The 23,447-nt window shown below is 39.8% G+C and overlaps 1 protein-coding gene across 1 annotated transcript in view; it reads left to right on the forward strand.

Moving 5' to 3' along the window:
• Positions 1 to 20,858, forward strand: part of CDK13 (cyclin dependent kinase 13) — a 36,757-nt gene extending 15,899 nt beyond the window's left edge. Inside the window, exons 5-14 of the mRNA XM_079947514.1 lie at positions 427 to 597; positions 4,147 to 4,336; positions 8,321 to 8,377; positions 9,950 to 10,051; positions 10,146 to 10,223; positions 11,592 to 11,708; positions 12,899 to 13,030; positions 14,533 to 14,732; positions 16,577 to 17,182; positions 18,298 to 20,858. Of these exons, the coding sequence (XP_079803640.1) occupies positions 427 to 597; positions 4,147 to 4,336; positions 8,321 to 8,377; positions 9,950 to 10,051; positions 10,146 to 10,223; positions 11,592 to 11,708; positions 12,899 to 13,030; positions 14,533 to 14,732; positions 16,577 to 17,182; positions 18,298 to 19,145 (2,501 nt within the window). The 3' untranslated portion in view covers positions 19,146 to 20,858. The remainder of the gene's footprint in view (positions 1 to 426; positions 598 to 4,146; positions 4,337 to 8,320; positions 8,378 to 9,949; positions 10,052 to 10,145; positions 10,224 to 11,591; positions 11,709 to 12,898; positions 13,031 to 14,532; positions 14,733 to 16,576; positions 17,183 to 18,297) is intronic.
• The last annotated feature ends 2,589 nt before the right edge of the window (positions 20,859 to 23,447 follow it).

The following is a 23,447-nucleotide window of genomic DNA, read 5'->3' on the forward strand; positions in this document are numbered from 1 at the left end:
GACCTTTCATTCTAAGCTCTTGTAATGGGCCTTGTGCTCCATAGCCACAAACAGGTTCTTCCGACTGCTGGATCAACTTAAGTGGGCAAAATGAAATGGTTTTTGAAATGGGATTTGGGGGATCACATCCATACAGAAAAGCATATGCGGAACATCTTCTCTGAGTGATGCCTTGCATAGTGGTTTGTAGCAGAGATTGAAATGAGAAAGTGACATTGTGGTAGTAGAAGCAGTTTTAACTTGTTTTATTTGCATGGAGATTTGCATACTGAATCTGCTTAAATATACTCATTTTCATTTTCTATGCAGTAAATTTCTGTTTCAGTTTTATAAGATACCTGATAGTCTCACATTATACAAACAGCCACAGGAAATTCTGAATTGAATGCAATTACATCATTATAGAATAAAAACATTATTTTATAGGGGAAATGGTGGCACTGAAGAAGGTACGGTTGGATAATGAGAAGGAAGGCTTTCCAATTACAGCTATTCGAGAAATTAAGATTCTTCGACAACTTACTCACCAAAGCATAATCAACATGAAGGAAATAGTAACAGATAAGGAAGATGCTTTGGATTTTAAGAAAGACAAAGGTATGTAGACTACTGTTGTGTTAACAGTCCTGATTTGAATGCACCTTATTTGAGAGTAGCATGAGCATTTATTGAGCTGTAATGTAACTCACGCACTTCTTCATATGTAAACATGGTTTCTTTAGAAGAGACAAGCCCTTGCCCACATTAATATGAGCAAGATAATAGCATCCTATATACTATTCAGTTTTTCTCATTGAATTGGCATTTTTAAAATATATGCCTTGCTAAAATACATTTATCCCCCTTTTCTGAGCTGTAAAGCTGGAAAGTGAATACCCACAAATACAACAAAATCACAAGTAATGCAATTACTATATAATATATAGCCTATATATATTATATAGTATAGTACTATATATACCCTATATAATATAGGGTTGCCATATTCCAAAAAGTAGAAACCCTGAAAGTTGTTGTGATTTTTCAGTTGACTTCTCCAAGATCCAGGACAAAGCACCGCCTTTTGGAAACACCCTCCCAGAGGTCAATTCTGCCTTTGAAATCCCAGACATATGGCAGCCCTATATAATAACTTCTGGGACGTGTGGCAAAACAAAATCCCAGCACTAAAAAAAAAAATCACCAAGGGCATTTTTGTTGAAGGGGTGTAGAAACTTTTCTCACTTAAGTAATCCCCCATGTTAACCCACTAGAGCTTTTCCTTCCCACGCCACTCAACTCCGAAGCTCCGTTTTCACCTTCCCAATGCCATTTTTAAGCCACTTCTTTCTTCTGTTCTGCAGGCCCACTTTGCACCAGCTTTGCACCTTCACTCCCATATTCATGTCTCCTCCTCCTTGTACACCATCCACCCCATGGTAGCTTCTTGCACATTCACACACATTGGAACTACTAAGCCCTCTTTGCACCTTCCGCCCAATTAGGAAGCCACTTCCTCCTATTCTGCAGCCACTTTAGTAGCCCTGTTTTCACCTTCACCCTCATTCCCATGCCACTTCCCTCCTTTTTTATAACCCCCATTTCTATACCTCCCCTTCCCTCCCAGTCGGTGCTCCACTGCCAATTTGCTTTCCTCTTGGGAAAATACCATTCGAACAGCTTTCTCCATCCTGGTGCCCTTCAGATGTTTTGGTCTACACTGCCTGTCATCTCTGACCATTGATCCTGCTGGCTGGGGTTGATAGGAAGTGTAGTCCAGACCACACGGAGGACACATGGTTAGAGAAGGCTGTATTAGAGGATTAGCAAGTAGGGTCAACGTTTTAGCCAAGTTGTGATCTGAACTCACTCAGATCATTACTTTGGTTCCTCTTTTGTTTTAAAAAGCTATTCTTGTGTCTAGTAAATCTTTGAAATGGTTCCTTGTTTGATTGTCATTTTGGGAGTTAGAGGGATGTTGAGAAATTGTCTGAGAATTTTCCTTAAGCATATGGCTAGAACTTGGCTGTGTCAGTTCTTTGGCGTTCAACCCTCTGTCTGCAGTGCACTTGTTCTTTGCTCAGGGCACACTAGTCTATCTCAAAACAAAATAAAAAAATTCCTTCCAGTAGCACCTTAAAGACCAACTAAGTTAGTTCTTGGTATGAGCTTTCGTGTGAAGAAGTGTGCATGCACACGAAAGCTCATACCAAGAATTAACTTAGTTGGTCTTTAAGGTGCTACTGGAAGGAATTTTTTTATTTTGTTTTGCCTATGGCAGACCAACACGGCTACCTATCTGTAACTAGTCTATCTCAGTTAGGGTGGCATGTGGCAGACAGATGGTTGCAATGGAGAGTTGCACTAGGTAAATTTGATCTTCTCAGTCTTTGACTTTGTGATTTGGGCTGAAATGTTCCAGTGGCTTTTAATGGTCTGGGCTGTGGTAAGAGGGTTTCTGTATCCACCCCCTCTTGTGCAGATAATGGTTAGGTAAAGTAGGCTAAGTGGAAACACTTTCTTTTGTTTATGTAACAATTAGTTTGTTCAGGTTGGGAAAATATGTAGTACGTGAGCTTTTTTTTTTTTAATGAAAGATTTGTCAAAATGGTAAAAAGCTGCTTCAGAAACACGATCCAGAAAGCATTGAAGAGATAACGACTTAAAAAAGTATGGATTCACGTTAGTCTAATCAGTTTGCAGTCATGTGAAACCATAAGGCTAAAGGCAAAGGTTACTGTATCCTGCAGATTTGTTCTTGAAAGGATTTACAGTCTTTGTCCTGTGAATCAAATGTAGTCTTCATGAACTTTTTTGTTTGTTTGAGTGCTAGCAAGCTGATGTTAGCGCAAGCCTGAAGCTTGGAAGGTTTCACTGACAGCAGTCATGCAGCTATCAGAGGATGCTTCACTGCAGAGTTCCTTCTCTGTTCTCATTGTACATGAGTTGCTTTACTTGGCTGTCTCAGAACTAATGGGAAGTCTGTTAGCGATTGGAGAATTCAGTGTAACTGACTGGTCATTAAGAGGCATTTCTTCAGCTTTTATTCTGTAGAACTGTGAATATGACTGGAGTTAGACGAAGTACAGTAATCATGAAATGGCTTCATCTTTTATTTTAGCAGTTGGATAACCTTAAGCAGTGAGTTCATGAGGTTATATACACGCTGTTAAATAGTTGTGGAAGCATATCAAACGTAAATTGAGATTCTTGAGGAAAAAACATATTTCAGTAAAGGTTTTTGGGATTTATATTCAGTTTAACTCCATATGTTTTTATTGATTGGATCTTGATTCGTTTTACAATGGAAAAAAAGAATACATTTGAATTTTAGCTGACTTGAAATAATACTAGACCTTGGAGTGTTTTTGCAGTTTCCCATTGCATTTCCAGCAAGATGGAAAGTGTCATATAAAGATACAACACAATATCTAGGACCATAGGAAACTGCCTTATAGAGAGACCATTGACTCAACTACCTCAGTATTGTCTACACTGACTGGCAGAATTTTCCAGTATCTCAGGGAGATTTTATCTTGCCACAACGCTGATGGAGCCCTCAGTATGGCTTATAATATGGCCTTGTTGAAACAGAAGATAGCTTAGCATTGTGGAAAAAGACCTGTATGAGCTTTTGCATATGTGATGAGGAGCTAAAAACCTCTTCTTTAGAACTAACCAGTTTTCTATGATGGGTGAACCTGGAGAACTGTGATTTATTCTAACAATTTTTGTGTGTGGAAACAAATCAGGATATCAAACCATGGGTCCCCTGGAAATGGGTACAGGAGTTCAGATGGGACCAGACTCAAAATGTAGAATTTTGTTGTGGGCGTCCTTCTGACATCCATGCCTGTAATCTCCATTATCAAAGCAGTTTTGTATACAATATATCTTTGCAATTTCTCTCCTCCAACTCCCATGAAAATAGGTGCAGAGGTAAAGATTGGTATTCCAACTTGAAATGTAGAATAGTGTCCTGAATAGGTTTGTAAAATCCCTCCCTCTCCAGAAATATGTTTAAGAAAGATATGCTTACTTACGTTACAGCATTTTGGCAACATATGTCAAAGTAGTGAACTGAACAAATCTCATTTTAGTGCATGGAGTCAACAGTTGTCTTCAAAAATTAAACTAAACATGAAAAAAAATTAAATTTCCCTGCAGGTGCTTTTTACCTTGTGTTTGAATATATGGATCATGACTTGATGGGACTCCTAGAATCTGGCTTGGTTCATTTTGATGAGAGTCATATTAAATCATTCATGAGGCAGTTGATGGAAGGCTTGGATTATTGTCACAAGAAGAATTTCTTGCACAGAGATATTAAATGCTCCAACATCTTACTAAACAACAGGTATTCGTTCAGTTTTGTATGCACAGATGTTAGAAATGCAAAAATGTCTTGATAAATCATAACTTGCATTAACACAGGTTGATAAAGAGCTTGCTAATAGTCTGATGATGAATAGGCTGATGACAATCGTCCACCAAAGTTTATGTCATAATAAATGTGTTTGTCTTCAAGGTAGAATAATAGAATAGAGTTGTAAGGGACCCCATCAGGTTCAGCCCCCTGTAGTGAAGAATTGCAACTAAAACATCCCTGACAGATGGTGCTTCAAGACTTTTATTTTTACTAATACATGGCTTATGCTGCAATTGGATTTTATTTGCACTGGTGATACACTTCTTTTAAAGCTGCCGAGAGCTACTTCAGACACTACAATACACACTTTCTCCAAAGACGCCTAACAACAAACAATTCAGTCTAGACTCAGGTTATTATAAGAAACGTTGTTGCATTTTAATAGCACTTTTAATTGTATGAACTTCATAGTTTAATCCATATAGTTTAATCCACATTTAGTGTGCCCTTTTTGGCCGCTACTAAAAACATATTTGTTTAGACAAGCCTACCTAAATGTTTAGAAAGTTAATCTGAGTTTTAGTCTATTGTTACTTTATTTTTTTGAAAATGTTAAATTGTTGTTCTTATTGATAATTTGATTGTTTTTATCTTTTTGGTAAAGCACTTTGAGGTTGGTTGGTTTTTTTACAGTCAAACAGTGTATAAATTTTATGGAATAAATAAATGAAACTGCTTATCTTGTTGGAATACTCACAGGTATCAGGCTTATATAAAGACTGAATCATTGGTTCACCTGGAAAGGCTTCCCGCTCAAGTCTGTAAGAAAATGGGTTTCTAATTTGAGAGCTAAAGTTCCTTAAAAGCAAATATAAAATTACAAAATACCTAAAAGCAGAATCTTCCAAAGGCTTATTATTCCTTTGACTTCACTTTATACATGCCCTAATAATGGCAAAACCATTTCATTGGATGCCAATACTTAATAATGCATTAGGAAAATTTACGAACAAATGTACAATGGCAAGGAAGTCAATATACCAAAAATAAACTGAAAATATAAATGGAGCCCTTTACTCACTGTATAGTTGCCATCAAGTCAACTATTCCCCAATTAATCTCCCCTGACTAATACATTTTACTGTTGCAGTATTACGTATTGGCAGATGAAGTTATTGTCTTGCCATGTTCGGGCATTTTAAATTGTATTGGGAATATAAAAATGGAATTATTATAAGACTAGGAAGTCTTGGCAGGATTATGTTTTTAGGTTTTTTGTAATTATCATTAGCCGTAAGGCATTTCAAATGAGCTGGTTCATCTTTAAGCTTGAGTTTCTGCAGAATGGATCTGGAAGGACAGTAGGACAGGCAGTGGTGGATAAACTTTTTTTGGCAGATGAATATTTTAGTAGTAAGTTGGATGGATACCTTTGGGTATTCAAACAAGATACGTGGATTAAACCTGGGGCAAGGAATCTGATATGGAATATTTACTTTCCCTTTTCCGCTGGCCAAATTTAACTGGTTGACCAATTGCCTGGCATCACAGTGCTATCAGGCAATTATCTTCAGGACTTCAAAGCATCAAACAGGTCTTGGAAAGAGTCTTTAATGGTGCTGGTGGGGGAGGTAACTTCAAACCTTTCTGCAGGGATTGGCTGTGGGATCAAATTTCCCATGGGGAAACTGGAACCATCTGATGTGGGGTGTTGGGCAAGTGGGTATGTGTGATGGTTATGGGTGGGTTACTGGTGTGTAAACTGCCTCCACTTCAGTTAGATCGTTTGCTCAACCATGTTAAGGGTTAGAGCTCGCCCTCCGTGACCTGTTAGTCACTTGCAGTATCCGTCAGTGGGCGTTTCTTGAATCTCTTCCAGCATAAAAGCTGTTTGACCCCAAGTCTCCGCCTATGTTCCCTGCGCGGAACGCGTCTGCGCAAGTAAGGGGATGGCAAGGGCGTGCCAGCGCTCTCTCCGCTGGTCTCGGTTGAAGGGTCTCGGAGCCCTGACACCGATTCCTCCATCTCCCTCTCCTCTCTATTGGTGTCACGCTGAATTCCTTCCCCCCGACTGGTTCCCTCTCCGGCATCGCTCTGGAGCCCTGCCTCCGCTTTTCTCTCTGATGTCAGTTCCCTGACAGTATGGTTTGGGGAAAACAGCCTTGTGGACTAAATGGGGACTTGTGCTGGGCCAAATTGGACCTGCAGGCTGTAGGTTCCCAACTCCTGGATTAAAGCAGTGAGCTATACATGCAATGGTTGCTTAGATATTTTTCTTTCTTACTCCCTCAAGTCAATTAATTCAAAGAGTTTTACAGTTGTTTCCTCAACTGTATAGTGAGTTCCATGTACAATATGGTTGCTGGGAACAAATAGTGATATTGCCTTGGTGCCATGAATGAATTAATGAATGAAACTTTATTTGCATCAGCCGTTGGCCATAGCAACAAAAAGCATTGCGATATACACAGAACAAAATAAAAGTCGGTTATATAAAACACGGTTTAGGGTTCTGACTCAGCAGTCAAATAGTGGACCTTATTCTGATTTCCCCAGCTAGAAACCTTGCAACCTTTGCAGTCATCTGCGCCTCTTGATCTGCCAGGAGAAACGACACTGTGGCAGTGGTTGTGCGACCCAGAATGGTCAATAAAAGAGGCCATGTGTGCAGGCTTCCCAGCTGCAGGCATCTGCAAGACCATGTGAAACAGGAAATGTGGACCTGACTGCACTGGCTACCAATTAGCTTCCAGGCCCAATTCAGAGTGCGGGTTTTGACCTATAAAGCCTTTAATGGCTTAGGACCGCAATACCCGAAGGACCGTCTCTCCCCATATAAACCATCCTGGACTCTTTGTTCATTACCTAAGGCCCTTCTTCATGAGCTGCCTCCATGTGAGGTCCATAGAGTGGCAACATGAGAATGGGCCTTTTCTAGGGTGGCTCCCCATTTGTGGAATGCTCTATGTGCATAATACCTGACATGCTATCAGTCCACTACAGTAACAGAGGCATGTTTCTGCATGTGCACAATCTTAAGCATTCGCAGAATAGTGGAACTACAGTGGTACCTTGGGTTACATACGCTTCAGGTTACAGACTCCTCTCACCCAGAAATAGTACCTCGGGTTAAGAACTTTGCTTCAGGATGAGAACAGAAATTGCGTGGCGGCAGCAGGAGGCCCCATTAGCTAAAGTGGTACCCCAGGTTAAGAACGGACCTCCAGAACGAATTAAGTTCTTAACCCGAGGTACCACTGTATTTTCTCTGTTCACACAAAGCACCATTTCTGCACATAATGGGATATGCCCATAGAGGCTAGGTCAGTGGGTCTTCTGTGTATGCAAAGTTTATTTTTATTTAGGAAAGTTTTATAGCTTAATTTTTAAAACATCTCTTAAGTGGTAGGTATATACATAAAATAATATAAATCTCACTGCATGTGAAGTGGAGGGGGCAGGAACAGGACCCACTGCTTATAAGACCTCAGAGAGTTGCTGTTGCAATTGGTAAGGAAATAAAGGTGGCTTACTGCTGCACTGTTGTTCTGTAATTTTTTGTTTCTATTACATCATTTACCTGCATTATATATTGTTTTAACTATACAGTATACCACTTTGGGTATGCAAGTTTGAAAGTGGTATGTAAACAACCCACCATGTTATAAAACTTAAAATGACCCATCTGAGGGTTTTCACCAAGGGTCTTGCTGTCATAACATGAAAGTTGTTTCATAATATTAATAATATTGTATGGAAAACTAACCAACTTAGCCATCTAGAACTTTAAGTAGGTTCTTTAAGTATTTATATCTGTTGTGATACATACGCTAAGTTTTAGTTCATAAGCATTAAGATTTGCTACAAATTCTTTTTTTCATGCAGGGATTTATATTTTTTTCTGATTTCATTTCCTCACAGCCTTTGTTTAGATGTTTAAAAATTGCGTAAAATCTTTATTCTTTCCACTAGAGGGCAGATCAAGCTTGCAGATTTTGGGCTTGCTCGGCTGTATAGCTCTGAGGAGAGGTAAGTCTAATACTAAGTCGAATGCTACATGTCAGTTCTTCTTGACAGTGTTTTGGGAAATTTCTCATAAGCAAATTTTAAAAGCCAGGTGAAGCGTTTCAAAAAGTTCTGTAATAAAAGTAGCAGAAAATAGTTACAGGGTTGAAATGTGTCCTCTTTTTCCATGGACACGTCCTCTTTTTCACAAGTAGAGTCCTAATAGCGAACCATAGTTAAAAGTAGAAGTTGGCAAATATATTCTCTTTTTTGCTCTTCAAAATATGGCAGCCCTAGTTATTTTCCATGGCTTTAACCCATTTTGCTTATTTATGTGGTTTTATATCATTTGAATTAATGACTCTTGAATTAAATTCTTAAGCTTTTTTATAGTTTATAGTCTATAAAAACCTCAGTTTGTTAGTTTAGGTCTGATTTGCTGTGTATACCTTTTTTAAATGGATATACTTATGTTTGGAATATATATTATATTATTCCACTCGTATTTAAATTACATCACACAATTATGTTACTTATTGTTAATTTTGGCTTGTTTAAAATATTATTATACAGCCTTTCAGAATAGCACTTCAAGAGAAAAATAAAATGCAAATTATATATTGCTATTTAATCTAAATGGAGAGAGTTGTTCCATAATGCTGTTTACTGATTCTCAAGCCTGTACCTGTATTAGTTCAGTGGCCTTAACTTCATGACCATAGTAAAGCCTCACCTGTGCTGTAACCATTTAGACCAGGCTTCCTCAACCTCGGCCTTCCAGATGTTTTGAGACTACAATTCCCATAATCCCTGACCACTGGTCCTGCTAGCTAGGGATCATGGGAGTTGTAGGCCAGAAACATCTGGAGGGCCGAGCTTGAGGAAGCCTGATTTAGACTGCAGGTGGGGTGGGGTGCTCATGCAATTGTATGATCCTCCACACAAAACAAACAGCCCTGCAGCAGTGTGTACAACACAGTGTTTGAGTGAAGGGTGCCAGCTAAATCTTTTTAACAGACTTAGTTCTTATGAATGTTTTGTGAAGACCTTTTCTGTGAGCCCCCCTATTCTACCCTGAAGTGGAATATTTAGATACAGATACATAACTACTGCCTCTGTGAGAGTTGGGCCTATGCTTTTGAAATTGCTTTCTTCAAATAAGTAGCACGGGCATAAGGGGTCTCATTAAGAAATCTCCATTTTCTGTAGACATATAGTATTTATAGATATAAAATGGAGGCCTTAACCTGGTGGTGGATGCTTATAAAGTCCATTCAGAGCCAGTGAACTTCTAAATGTTTTGGTTTCAAGCCAGTTCAAGATAGGTTTCCTTCTGTGTTTTGAGTTGCTTGGGAATTAAGACTTGTATAGTTCGTAAGTGAACTGAGAAGATAAGAAAATAATTGTGGTTATTTTGAGGCAGACAAATAGTGAAAGGAAACCTGTGATTCTAGAGATGAGCACATTGTTTTTTAAGGGTTTTTTTCTGCTTCTGAGTGGGATCAGGAGAACCCATTATTTTGAAATACCCCAGTATTTTAAGTTACTTATAGTAATTCATTTTTTGAGAAAATTCAGATTTGTTTTCTTTTCCAGTCGACCATATACCAACAAAGTTATCACTTTATGGTACCGTCCTCCTGAACTTCTATTGGGAGAAGAACGATACACACCTGCCATTGATGTCTGGAGCTGCGGGTAAGGCTGTTAATAGAAGCAGAATATTTTGCAACAACAAAGTTGTTAAAATGGTATTGATGAAAATGTTCTGTCTGTTTCTACTCTCCTCCAGATGTATCCTGGGTGAACTTTTTACTAAAAAACCAATATTTCAAGCAAATCAGGAACTTGCTCAGCTGGAGCTGATAAGGTCAGTTGTCATTTATAATGTTGGGTCTGTAACAGTCCCTCAGAAGCCCACAGTGATATGTGCAGTTTGGTGTTGTTTAAAATAGTGAAACTGAAGTCCTTTCACAGGAAGGGAGGGCTTTTTTTCCCCTTACACAGGCTGATGCATACTTAGGAAGAAGTAACATTTATTTTTCCTTCTCATGTCTTTTTTTTTTTTTTTGCTGCATCTTCTGAGTTAATTAGCTTTTTGTGGTGGCAGCAGTAGTCATATTAGCCTTTGCTGCATTTTGAATAGTGAAATGAATTATTGTCCACAGAACATCTTACGTTAGGCCTTCCTAGAGTCCCCAAGTCAGAGGAGTTCTCAGTCTTGACTTCTAATACTACGAAATATGGAAGAACATTGGTCTCTCTCTGTAAGAGGGCAATTTTCTTTTTCCTCTTGATACAGTACTCATAAAATAAAAGCTGTGCTCCAAAGAATGAGCCACTAGATGTCACTAGAGCATGTGAGTGAGAGATGAAATGTTTTGTTGTTGTTGTTTTATCTAGCTTAAAATAGCTGCTTGTCTCTTTTGTTGAACATTGAGAATGGATTTGATTCATTTCATTAACATGATGATGAATGCCTGAACCACCTTCAGTGTGATAACTTACAATAGTCATCACACTTGGGCTTCCCAGACGCATCAGGCTGGCCAACTGCGAGAACAGTTGGACTAGGTGGGCCACTGGCTCCTCTTATGTTAGCAGATCTCGTAGTACTAAAACTGGGCAAGAATACTTGAGATGATTTAGGTTATTATAAAATTTCCCTTTTTCTTTTGTGCTGTAGAAGAATGAGCCTATCACTCATTATGTTTACCTTCTGTTACATCAAAATATATTGGGCATGGCACAGATCGGTCTGTGTCCAAGTATTTCTTCTTGTACCTTGATCCTAAGCAAGCATATCCTTGAACGAAACCTCACTGACTTGCCTAGTAGGAAAATGTGTAGAAGAGAACAGCTCCTCTGTTTATCTTTTAAAACTCAATAGCTTGATGTAAAGTCAGAGAGTAACCAGAGTTGCCATTTCACCAGTTTCCAACTTGGATAACTTAACTGTACAGTTAACATTAGCTATTAATAACCAGTGTTTTGAGTTTCGTCAAGTCTCTTCTCCACATCACCTTAATAGGCCTAAAACCAAATGGTCTCTTCATTATGGGATATTCTTATCTGCCAAGTTCATTATCTTTGTATTTCTCTTCAGTTGCTTTATTTAAGTTTATAAGGTTCCAGGCTAAGGGAAATAGTCATCACATTCTCATTTTGATTCAGTATTTATTACTCGTACCTTTTAACCTTAATATCTACATGCATTCATTCAATGTTTTTCATACAGCCGCATATGTGGGAGTCCTTGTCCTGCAGTATGGCCTGATGTGATAAAACTGGCATATTTCAACACCATGAAACCAAAGAAGCAGTATCGTAGAAGACTAAGAGAAGAATTTGCTTTGTAAGGAATGAGCTACTAATTCTGTTTTTTTCCTTCATTGATTTTGTTGAGTCAGAATTTGGCTTCTGTTTTGTCAAGCTATTAAAACTGTGCTCTTAATATTCCCTTGATGCGTCTGCAATTGGTACAGTTCATAATATCGTTAATGCTGGTCTGTTCTTTTTCATGGTTTCTACCCTCCAGTCTATGGAGTGTGTGCCTGTGCAGATCCATCAATCTATATATCCATTAACTCTAGCCAGGTAGCTGGTACTCGTGCCCCTTTCCTCAAGGGGAGATTTTTAAAAATTATGTGCATGTTTTTAAAACTTATGAAACGATTCTTAAAATTTCATTTTATTCAGTTACTTTGGAACTCCCCGTAACTTCCAAAGCAAGGATATTATAGATAGAAAGAGTTTTCCATTCAGCTGGCTTCAATTTTGAACTGTACTTTTAGTTACTGTGTGTCAGCTGAATGGATAAGCCAGCAGGGCTATCCAGCTTTTCCATGCTGACACAGCAGACATAGGTGAGGTATGGCAAGCACATAGAATGCTACAGGTGGGCTCCATTGGCACACTGCTTAAAATGGTCCTAACATAATTAAGAAAATTAGGCAAAAACATTTATCCCCAACATCTAGTTTATATTGTGGAAAACAATCATGAGAACCCTCACATGCTATCTAAGGCTTATTCATTTTTTCTAGTGGTCCCACTTCTTTGCAATCTCCATGTTTGGAAATGTGACACCTGTTTTAATACCTGCCTCTCCTGATGCTGTTGAAGACACAGGAATTCTTTTTGTAAACCGCTTTGATGTTTATGAAATATGGTCATGTGCTTATACCTTATGTGCTGTAAATTGCAGTTGTGCCTAAGTTTGTTACATTTCTAAGATGCTTTGAATTTGCTCTTCTGAACCCAGTTGACTTTGAAATATACTGTTTTTGTAGTTGCATTCTTTGTTTTTCTGCAAATCTGGGAACTGCCACTGAAAAGCAGCATATAAATGGAAATAAATTATAAGCCTATGCTGTCAAAGGAAATTGCCTTGAATTTGCCCTGAAGTCTATAGCATGGAGTCCTAATTGTACAGTAAATTATAAAACTAAGTTCACCAAGCCAGTAAGTTAGAAGAGGTGGTTGAAAACACACAAAATTGAACTCTGATGACAAATTACATCACTTTATTCATCTTCTTGACAGTATTCCCGCAGCTGCACTAGATCTCTTTGATTACATGCTTGCTTTGGATCCCAGCAAGCGCTGCACAGCTGAACAGGCACTTCAGTGTGAATTTCTGAGAGATGTGGACCCTTCAAAGATGCCTCCACCAGAGTAAGTACCCATCTCTAGAGTTCATTTGCTATGGAAACAAGATTTTAATACTTCAGTTCTACTAGCAGGTGCTCTGTGATGCACATGTTTTCAGTTTTTCTGCAACTGGGTGTGTGTATGAAATACATTATGAGCATACTGTTGGAATGATGCTTCTAAACTTCATAAAACTTCCAGCATTTAATGGCTCTACAAATAAGGAGGGTAGCTTTGGTATACAGTTGACTCACAACTTACCTGCATCTAACTTGTGCAAGTTCACTCGTTAGCACTCTTGGCCGATCAAAATAAAACAAAGGGGTGTGTATTGGTGTGTGTGTGGGGGGGAAATAGTGGCAATCTCACCTGCCATTGTACACACTTTGGGCAAGCATTTGGAGGTGCAGGGAGAGTATGTTTTGACTCTATGTGATTTTGGCCTTAGACACTGTCCCTAGAACATAACTCCCGTATAAGTTGAGACTGCAATACCTGAAGGACCGCCTCTGCCCATGCAAACCGTCCCAGACTCTGTGTTCATCACCTGAGGCCCTTCTTCTTGTGCTGCCTCCACGTGAGGTCTGGATGGTGGCAACACGAGAATGGGCCTTTTCTGTAGTAGCTCCCTGTTTGTGGAATGCTCTCCCCAGGGAGGTTTGCCTGACTCTTTCATTATATATTTTTAGATGCCAGGTGAATAATTTCCTCTTCAATCAGGCCTTCTGCTAATTAATATTCTACAGGCTTATAAATGTCTCTGTGGGAAAGGAGAGTTATTGGTTTGCTGTTTTACTTGTTTAAATCCTGTGTTTTATTCTGTGGGGGAGAGGGATGGACCCTATGACTTCCTTTGAACAAGCAGGTTCATTCTTGAAGCCAAGGTTTGTTCTTGGCTTAGTCCTTGTAGAAATAAACTGTAAGTTTTTGTATGTAATACAAAGCCTGTTGCTCTGTGGTTTGTTTCTCAGTTTCCATTGCGGTAGAGTGAAGAGAGCTTGATTTGAGCAGTTGACATGAATATGCTTCATATGTACAAGGAAAGCCATAGTGGATTCAGACTATGGCTTACTGTTGCATGTGAATGGGGCCGTGTGCTTCTTCTGCACACATGATGGAGAAAAGAAAAAACTTGAAAAGATAATGTACAGGCAGCCCCCCCCCCCCCCGCTTTTGTTAACTTAAAATAATTTTGGCTATATCTAATGTATGAGGAACATGACCATATACATTTGCCTAAATGAGAAAGGTCAGCTGAGCTTGGCACCAAGATACTTTACATAGCTATTGAGTGCTGGAATTCATACCTCGTATCTTATTGCTGCAAAGCTCCTCAACAGCAAGTATTATCCTGTGTTGAACAGTTTTATTCCTGGTTTTTGTTAAGAAATGAAGGACACTGCAAAGCAGTGACACAAGTTCAAGAGCCCTTGGATGTTTTTGTTTCAGGTATGAGGTCTTATTGACTCATCACTAAATCTCAGGTGTTATGATGCTTTCTGAAGTGATTATATTTTTTTTTACAGCCTTCCTTTATGGCAGGATTGCCATGAGCTATGGAGTAAGAAGCGCAGAAGGCAAAAGCAGATGGGCATGACCGATGATGCAACTAAAATCCCAAGGAAGGATTTGTCCTTGGGAATGGATGACAGCAGAGCCAACACACCCCAAGGCCTGCAGACCTCTTCTCAACTGAAAATGCAAGGCAGTTCTAACATAGCACTTGGTCAGTAATTTCTTATTGTTTAAATTCATGTACAGCTTCCCAAACAAATCTGCAGGGCAATGAAATTTAACTTAGGGTTTTGTAACAGTTTTTCTACAGGCAACCTGTGTATGTGCAGTCACATTCAGCTTAATATATTTCTGTTGTAAAACAAATGTGGGTATGTCCCGTTGACTTCATGTGAACATGTTGCAGGAACTGACACCTTTGTATAGAAGTTGCTTGTCACCAGATACCTTTAATGTGTCTGCATTTAATGCAGGGGTCGGCAAGGTTTACCTCGCCTGGGCCACTTCACTCCTGCGGAGATCACTCTGTGGGCTGGATCGCGTCTGCACAGATGCGATTTCCGGCACCGCAGAAGCCAGTCCCTGCTCCACGCTGTGCGGGGTTTAGCACGGGGGCTTGCCAAGCGGGCGGCTCGGTTCAGGGGTGGCTCGTGGACTGTTTAAACAACCCTCTTGGGCCACTTGTGGCCCATGGGCTGCAGGTTGCCAATCCCTGATCTAATGTCTTAGCTTCATTATCAGATTTGCCCAGTCAGCCTTGAAAATAATCAAGAGGAAAGGAAGATTGTTCACCTTACCTTTTATTGTTGAAGCCCATAAAGGAGAACAATAATTGACATATTTTTGTGCCAGACACAGAGAGCTGATCCCTTAGGAATTTATTGTCCCTCTTCTTTGCCACTGGAGTATTTAACTATTGCATTTATATACAGTGGTACCTCAGGTTACATACACTTCAGGTTACAGACTCCGCTAACCCAGAAAAAGTGCTTCAGGTTAAGAACTTTACTTCAGGATGAGAACAGAAATCGTGCTCTGGCGGTGCGGCGGCAGCAGGAGGCCACATTAGCTAAAGTGGTGCTTCAGGTTAAGAGCAGTTTCAGGTTAAGAATGGACCTCTAGAATGAATTAAGTACTTAACCTGAGGTACCACTGTACTACCTTTTTCTTCCAAGGAGCTCAAGATGGTGTACATGGTCCTCATTTCATCCTCACAACAACCCTGTGAGGTAACTTAGCCTAAGAGATGCTGACTGGCCCAAGGGAGCTTCATGGCTGAGTAGGGTTTTGGACCCTGGTCTCACAGGTCATGGTCCAACACTAACCATTACTCCACACTGGCTCAGAGTGTAGATCATGCTGAATATGCATATTATCTTCTAGCAGAGAAGAGGGCTTACACAAAATGGTGGTTGGCTCTGCATAGTCACCTGGTGGCAACAAGTAATTTTTTTAGCTTCTGTCTTGAGAATGTATTTGTGTGTGTACATTCAAGCACCCACCATAGCCATTTTGGGCTATTCCATGATTTCCTGCCCTCGTGTCCTTTATGTTCAGTGACAGGTGGACGCAGCAAGATGAACAAGAGGTAAGGTCATCAAGGTTAGGAAAGTGTGGTTTTGCAACCAGACAACTAGGAATGTTTAGGAAATGGTGAGAGAAAACCATTCAAACATGTTTTCCTTTGTTTGTCAAAATTTATTTTGAGGTCATTTTGCTGAGATAATACCTTTTCCCAAAGTGTAATGTACAAATTCATTTAATTTTTCTTATTGAAAAATCCATCTGTGCTGGTGAAAGCAAATATACATCTGATTTATGAGCTTCAGGTATAATAGGAAGAAAGTGAAAACTTAGAACAACTACTGTTCTGTGAGTTTGGATATAAAAGGAAAACAGAAACGTTCATTCTCTTCCTCCCTAGAGTGTGTAGGATGCTCATTGCGATATTCTAAGCCAAGGTTTAGGTAAACATCTGAACAGTCATTGTCAATTTATTTTGCTTTGGTCCTTACCTATGGTCATATTAAACACCTGTTTTTGTTTTGTTTTCAGTGAAAGGAGGCAGTGGTCAGCCACTAAATCAAAATGAAGTGGCCATTCTCCTAAACCTGCTTCAGTCTAAATCCAGTATTAACATGGCACAATTTGCTCAAGTGCTGAATATTAAGGTGAATCCTGAGACTGAGCAACAGCTGAATAAAATAAACCTTCCAGCTGGCATTTTGGAAGCAGGAGAAAAACAGACTGAGCAGGAGCAGCAGCAGCAGCAGCAGCAGCAGCAACAGCAACAGCAACAGCAACAGCAGCAGCTCCCACTGCCTCTCTCACCTGACCAGGAGCCTTTAAAACAAACTGCAGCCTCTTTGCCTCCTGCGCAGCCAGCTCAACTGACCCAAGCAAAGGTTGACACTGAGGTCACTCAAGCAGCTGTGCAGAGTGCGTTCACAGTTTTGCTATCTCAGCTACTAAAGACTCAGCAAGTGAAGCAAAAAGAAAACTTGTTAGAAGAAAAGGAGAATGGATCAGGAAATGAGATGCTATTACATCCCAGGCAACCTCCAGAACCAAGTACGCCTGCATCTGGTGGCACCTGGGAAGATGCAGAATCGCCAGTATCCATTTATCCTCATCTTATCAAATCATTATATGCACATGCAGGTAGGAGAGAATGTATTTACTTGTTATGTGTTTTTTCTGCTGCTACTCCTGTCAAAAATGGGTAAATAGTACAGTATTCTATAATGAAAATGGTCTGGCATAGGCCCTTGTAGTAGAAGCTCATTATTGCAGTATAACAGCATAAAATTGGGGCCTGGCAATGTAACCTTTACAAACGGAGGCTGGGATCCAGGGAGTTGTACTTTTACAGTGGGGTTTTTTTTTACTTTGGCATAGGGGCTTATTCCATAAGCTTTTGACACCCTCCTCACTTTCAAAAATAAAGCATGGGGGGGGGGGGGCTGTGGCTCATTCGAGCAAAACATGCCCTGACAATCCTTTGGCCTGCAAAGATCTTTTGATACTAGCCTGGGTGTAGTTGGTTTTGTTCCAGTCAGTGTAGTCAAAATTCACTGCCACATGAATAGCAAGGTATACAAATATTGAGGGTATAGTAAAATAGAGCAAAGTCTTATAGTGATGTTTCATATTCACTCATTAGATGTGCTTATGGGACATGGGTGGCACAATCTGCATCATGGGGTGAGCTCCCGTTGCCCTGTCCCAGCTTCTGCCAGCCTAGCAGTTCGAAAGTACACCAGTGCAAATAGATAAATAGGTACTGCTGCGGCAGGAAGGTAAACAGTGTTTCCGTGTGCTCTGGCTTCAGTCATGGTGTTCCATTGCACCGGAAGCGGTTTAGTCATGCTGGCCACATGACCCAGAAAGCTGTCTGTGGACAAAGACCAGCTCCCTCAGCCTGAAGTGAGATGAGTGCTGCAACCCATAGTCACCTTTGACTAGACCTAACCAACCCTTTAACTTACGTGGTATTCATTTTCTCGCTCCAGTGTTTGAGAAGGTCACGTACTTTGCTCCAGACAAAGTAATACTTTATTTCCAATGGAATCAATGAGGCTTTAACTTAAGTTCCATTGATTTTAATGTGACTACAGCATGACAGAATTCTCCAGCCTCTGATTGACATGCTGTAGGAAATCTATGTCTTTCTGTGATCAAACTTAAGACATTCAACAACGTACTCTTAATTTCTTGTTTGATGAACCAATATGTGGTTACAGATCTCATTCTGAATTCTTTAAAAATCCATTTAGGACAAGAGGACTTGGTCAGGCAACCTGAGATGAGACCGCAGACGCCAGAGGAACGACCTCGCATCTTGCCCCCAGACCAGCGCCCCCCTGAGCCACCAGAACCACCACCTGTCACTGAAGAAGATCTTGATTATCGGACAGCGAACCAAAACCTGTCTTCACTTAGTAGCTCTTCAGGGATGGATCCTCATGCTGGAGTGAAAGCAGCTCTTCTACAGCTGCTTGCTCACCATCAGGCTCAAACAACGGAGAAACCAGCAACATCTAGTATGGATTTCCAATCAAGAGACTCTTTTGTAGCAGGTCCAGATTATAAGGATAGTTTTGGGTCATCTACATTCTCCTCTGCTCATTACAGCAGTAGTGATGGAATAGGAAGTGGATCGTCTGGGACACTAGAAAGGGGAAACTTCATTGGAAATTCAGATGTTCAACCCTTGGAGACCTACAGTACTGCTTCATCTCACTCTAGTGGTGCCCCTCCGCCTCCTGCCTTTTCAGAACCATTTCATAGCTCAGTAACTGGTTATGGAGACATTTACCTCAACACTGGTCCCATGCTATTTAGTGGTGATAAGGACCATAGATTTGAATATAGCCATGGTCCCATCACAGTTCTGGGTAACAGTGGTGACACATGCACAGGGTCTGAAGGTACTCATTCCTTGTCCTCAAAGACACAGAACTATAGCTATGGAAGTAATTTACAAGAACCCCCCGGCAGTGTTAGCCACATGCATGGACAAACGTGGACTTCTCCTGCCCAAGGACCTGGATATTCACAAGGATACAGGGGACACATTAGCACATCAAGTGTCAGAGGACGAGGCAGAGGATTGCCATATTGAGCATCTGTTTCTTTCTTTTTCCCTCAGGCACATCGTTTTTACCTGGAAAGACTTTGTAGCTGTGATTTCAAAGCAGCAATCCAATAGACTTGAATAATGTTAATTCAACAGCTTTATTTTTATGTGGAAAAGGGTCTTGCATACAATAAGAAATTGCTTACAATTCATGCTGTTCTGAGAACCAGATAATTGATTGTACATCTTTGCAAATTCTAGCTATAAATTTTATATTTTGGCAGTTAAGTCGATGCTAAATTTAGGGACATCAGCTTTTTATGGCACATTGTCAGATCTGAACTATGCACACACTTGTGCTTTTTTTTGTAAGTTTGGACCAACTTTTATGTAAAAATTTTACAACAATCAAAGCAGGGCACTGATTTATTTGGTATTTCTTTTTACAAAACTACCTTTTAGTCAAAAAGTCACTGTCAGTCTTTGCACTGCTTTCAGTGTTATCTGTGGAAGGAGTTCTTTGTGCTCATTTCAGACAATAAAACACAGTCTTTCTTGATATAACAGTTTTATACATATTTGGGCATCGATTTGATTTACTTTCAAAGTCATTCGTCCAGTAAAATATCCTGTCCATCTTCCCAGCGTTTGTATAAAAACTGTTTTACTTGAATGGTAAGTGCCTTAACAATGTAAGCTTAAGGTCTGAAGAACATTTCATTAAATTCAAAAGGCTGTTGGAAGGTACTTTGTAGTTTGATACAAATATTTAATATTTACACTACATTCAGAGTAAATTATGGACAAGGGGAATAGATGGCATTCTTTATGGGATTCTTACAAGCAGTTAGAAAAGTCAAATTAGAAAAACTTTCTCTTTCCCAAATTACAACTATCCCCTTAATGAATTAAGTGAAGAAAATTGAGAATGTATGGACAGTAATGAAGAAAGGTAGGTTTCCTTCCATTTTCTGTAAGAGCTCTTATTCTAATTCCTTTACCAAATAAAAGTTAGTGTCCTGTTTTATTCAAAATAGTCTTTTTATTAAAAAAACAACAGAATAGCATATTGTTATATCAAATTAACAATAACTAGTTTTGTGTTAGAAAACTGACACCTGCTTTTTCCCACATAATTTGCTGCAGAATGTAACCAAAGTTACATAACCAGCATTTAATGCAATGAAATTAATAGGCAGTTAAGACTTATGAAAACTGGGACTGTGCCAACCAATTCTGTATTAAACTATTCCACTAACTTGCTACTTGATTTGAATCTGTTTTGAAATTTCATCACATGTTCAGTCTAAAAGCAAAAGATGGTTCAAGGAAGTACCACTCTGGCTCCAAAGATGATGATTTCCAGCAATATAAAATTGTTCTGTGAGAATGAGACTCAGCCAGGAGACTGGCTAGGCTTTCTGTGTACTGAAATGTTTTTAAATGACCATATTGGAAAAACAGTTCCCAACTGATTATCCAGTTGATAAGTTAGTGCACATGTAGCTATTTTCTAAATATGTAATGTTTCTATGAACAAAATTACAAATGTAGTCTTGTCAGCTGTGACTTGAATCTTTTAGAAGCAAACCCAACATTGTCTGCTTCAAATTCTTGACTTAAGTGAATATTGCATTGTAGGGTGTCAAATTTGTTGGAACTCCCCTGTAAATATGACATTGGTCATCTGCAGTATCATTTAGAGAATCCTGACTGAAAATAAAAGCAGCTAAACTGGAAGAAAATGCTTAAGCTTAACAGCTTGTGTTGACGCATTTCATATAGAAGATGCTGGGTTTGGAACACATCTTCCTCAATAAATAAGTTTAGTAAAGGCCTGCTCAAAAGTGAGTAAAAACAGCAATAGCACTATGCTAAAACTTTTAATTAGTTAGTATCCTACCTCTTCCCAGTTTCCATTCATGCACAATCTAGCAAAATAAAGATTGGTTCAGGTCCAGTTCTCTGGATTTCATTTTCTGATTGTAATTTCTGGCGCTGCATTGGAGCCCATTCCAAGTGGCGTCCTGCCTTGGACAATACTTTCCTTTGGGCATGTGGAAGAAAGAAGGGGCTCCAGTCTAGGCAGAACCCATGGTTTTTTAAGCTCCCTAAAACATGTTGTCCACTCCACTTAATGCTACAGGGCCAAAGGGGAATCTATATTGGCAGTTTCAAAACTTGGGTAATATTTGGATTTGTGGATATTGCTGGACTACAACTTCCATCATCTGTAACCACAAGCCATAATGGCTTGAGCTAATGGGAATTGGAGTTCAACATTTGGAAGGCTATAGGTTCCCCCGCCCTGTTATAAATACATGTTTGAATCAAACTGTTCTGCTGTTCCCAAAATCCTGCAAACATGGACAAAGGCCAGCCTCTCCAAGTCAAGGATTCAACGGCTTCTTGATGTTGGCATATTCTTTTGAATATTCCATAAATCTGATGGAATCTGCTTCACTAAGGAAACAAAATCTAGAGCAGGGTTGCCCAAACTTGGGTCTCCCAACTGTTGTCACACTACAACTCCCATCATCCCTAGCTAGCAGGATCAGTGGGAATGTATTCCAAAAACAGTTGGAGACCCAAGTTTGGGAAACCCAGCTCTAGAGAGAGGTGCTTTGGGGATTTCAGTTCTGACATGCATCAATATGTCTTCAGGAATAAGTCAAATATAATTTCATACAAGGGAAGCTTTATAGACTGACCTAAGAGGGTGGTAAACTACCTGGTCAACTGCCTTTTTCAGTGTTCTTGATTTTTCTAAACCTTAAGAGAAGATAAGTGAAATGGCACTCTGTAGCACACTTGCTAACAAAAGCAAGTGGCAAAGCTTTCAGTACAAGGAAGCCATCTTTCTCTGTGCAGAAGGTAAGTATTCAAGACATCCATTGGCACCTGGAAGGAAGCATTCCTCTGTGTAACAAATTACTAGGGAGCATTTTTGATGTAATTTTGAGGACTGGTAGAATTCAGATTCTTCACTATTAAAAACTATAGCCTAAATATAAGAAGTACAGACTTGGGAAACACATGAATGACATACAAATGAGCTATGCTTAAGATTATATGTTCCACACTAGATTTTTATAAATTAGTAATAAGGCTTGACAGAAGTAATGTCACCCTGAAATTTATTACCTTTTACCTGCGTCTCAACCCAAGTTGAAAAGAATGCAGTGCTTTTTTTTTTCTTTCCAAAGTTTCTTTGTTCTTTAATGACAGTATGGGACCCTCCATCCTGCCTCCTTACTGCTAGGCTGAGAGGGATTACGCCTAGGAAAAACGTCTTTATTATTGCTGAATTACACTTGAGGATAAATACAGTGGTGCCTCGCAAGACGAAATTAATTCGTTCCGCGAGTCTCTTCGTCTTGTGGTTTTTTCGTCTTGCGAAGCACCCCTATTAGCGGTTTAGCGGCTTAGCGCTATTAGCGGCTTAGCAGCTAAGTGGCTATTAGCGGCTTAGAAAAAGGGAAAAAACTCGCAAGACGTTTTCGTCTTGCAAAGCCAGCCCATAGGGAAATTTGTCTTGCGAAGCACCTCGAAAAACGGAAAACCCTTTCGTCTAGCGAGTTTTTCGTCTTGCGAGGCATTCGTCTTGCGGGGCACCACTGTATTCCGTACAGAAACCTCTGCTTATGCCACCTCACCCCTTCTAGAGCTGGCAAAAGGTTGCTTTTAAGTAGAGACAGCACTGTGATTGGTGGAGACTGTTTAAAGTTGCAAGGACTGCCCAGCAATTCCTTTGTCATCAGATTGGTGATAATCTTCCCTTTTCATCTGATCTGCATGGATTAGTTCAAGAAGGGGACCTGTGTGTCTCTGTGTGTAGTCACAGCAGTTGTTGGCATGCAGTCCCTCGAGGGCTGGCCAAAATTGAATGCAAGCCTCTGGGCAAAAAAACACAGGTTGTTTACAACCCTTGACGTAAACAGTAAACATGTTGAACATCTTCATAATGCACTTGGTTATAATTTAGCCTCCACACACCCTCCGTTTACCTTAGCCTTTCCACCCTAATTCTCTTCTTGTGGAATTGTAGCTAGTGGATTCTCTTTCCTTGGAGGACTTTAAGCAGAGGTGGGATGGCCATTGCCGTGTGTGATCTAATTGAGATTTCTGCATTGCAGGAGGTTGGAATTCCAAATCTACATTTCTATGAGACATTGAAAATGGGTTAGTTTAATAACCCAACAGTGTTTAAGGCATACCTTATTCAATAGTGTGGTAGCTGCTAACCACACTGCCATATAGCACCTACTATTTGCCTTAGTTATTTCCTGTAAATCAAGTTACCTTGCATTAACCTCCATTGTAAACCATTTTTAATTGGCTCTCAAA

This window comes from Podarcis cretensis, assembly GCF_951804945.1.
Source record: "Podarcis cretensis genome assembly, chromosome: 12".
Taxonomy (NCBI): Eukaryota; Metazoa; Chordata; class Lepidosauria; order Squamata; family Lacertidae; genus Podarcis; species Podarcis cretensis.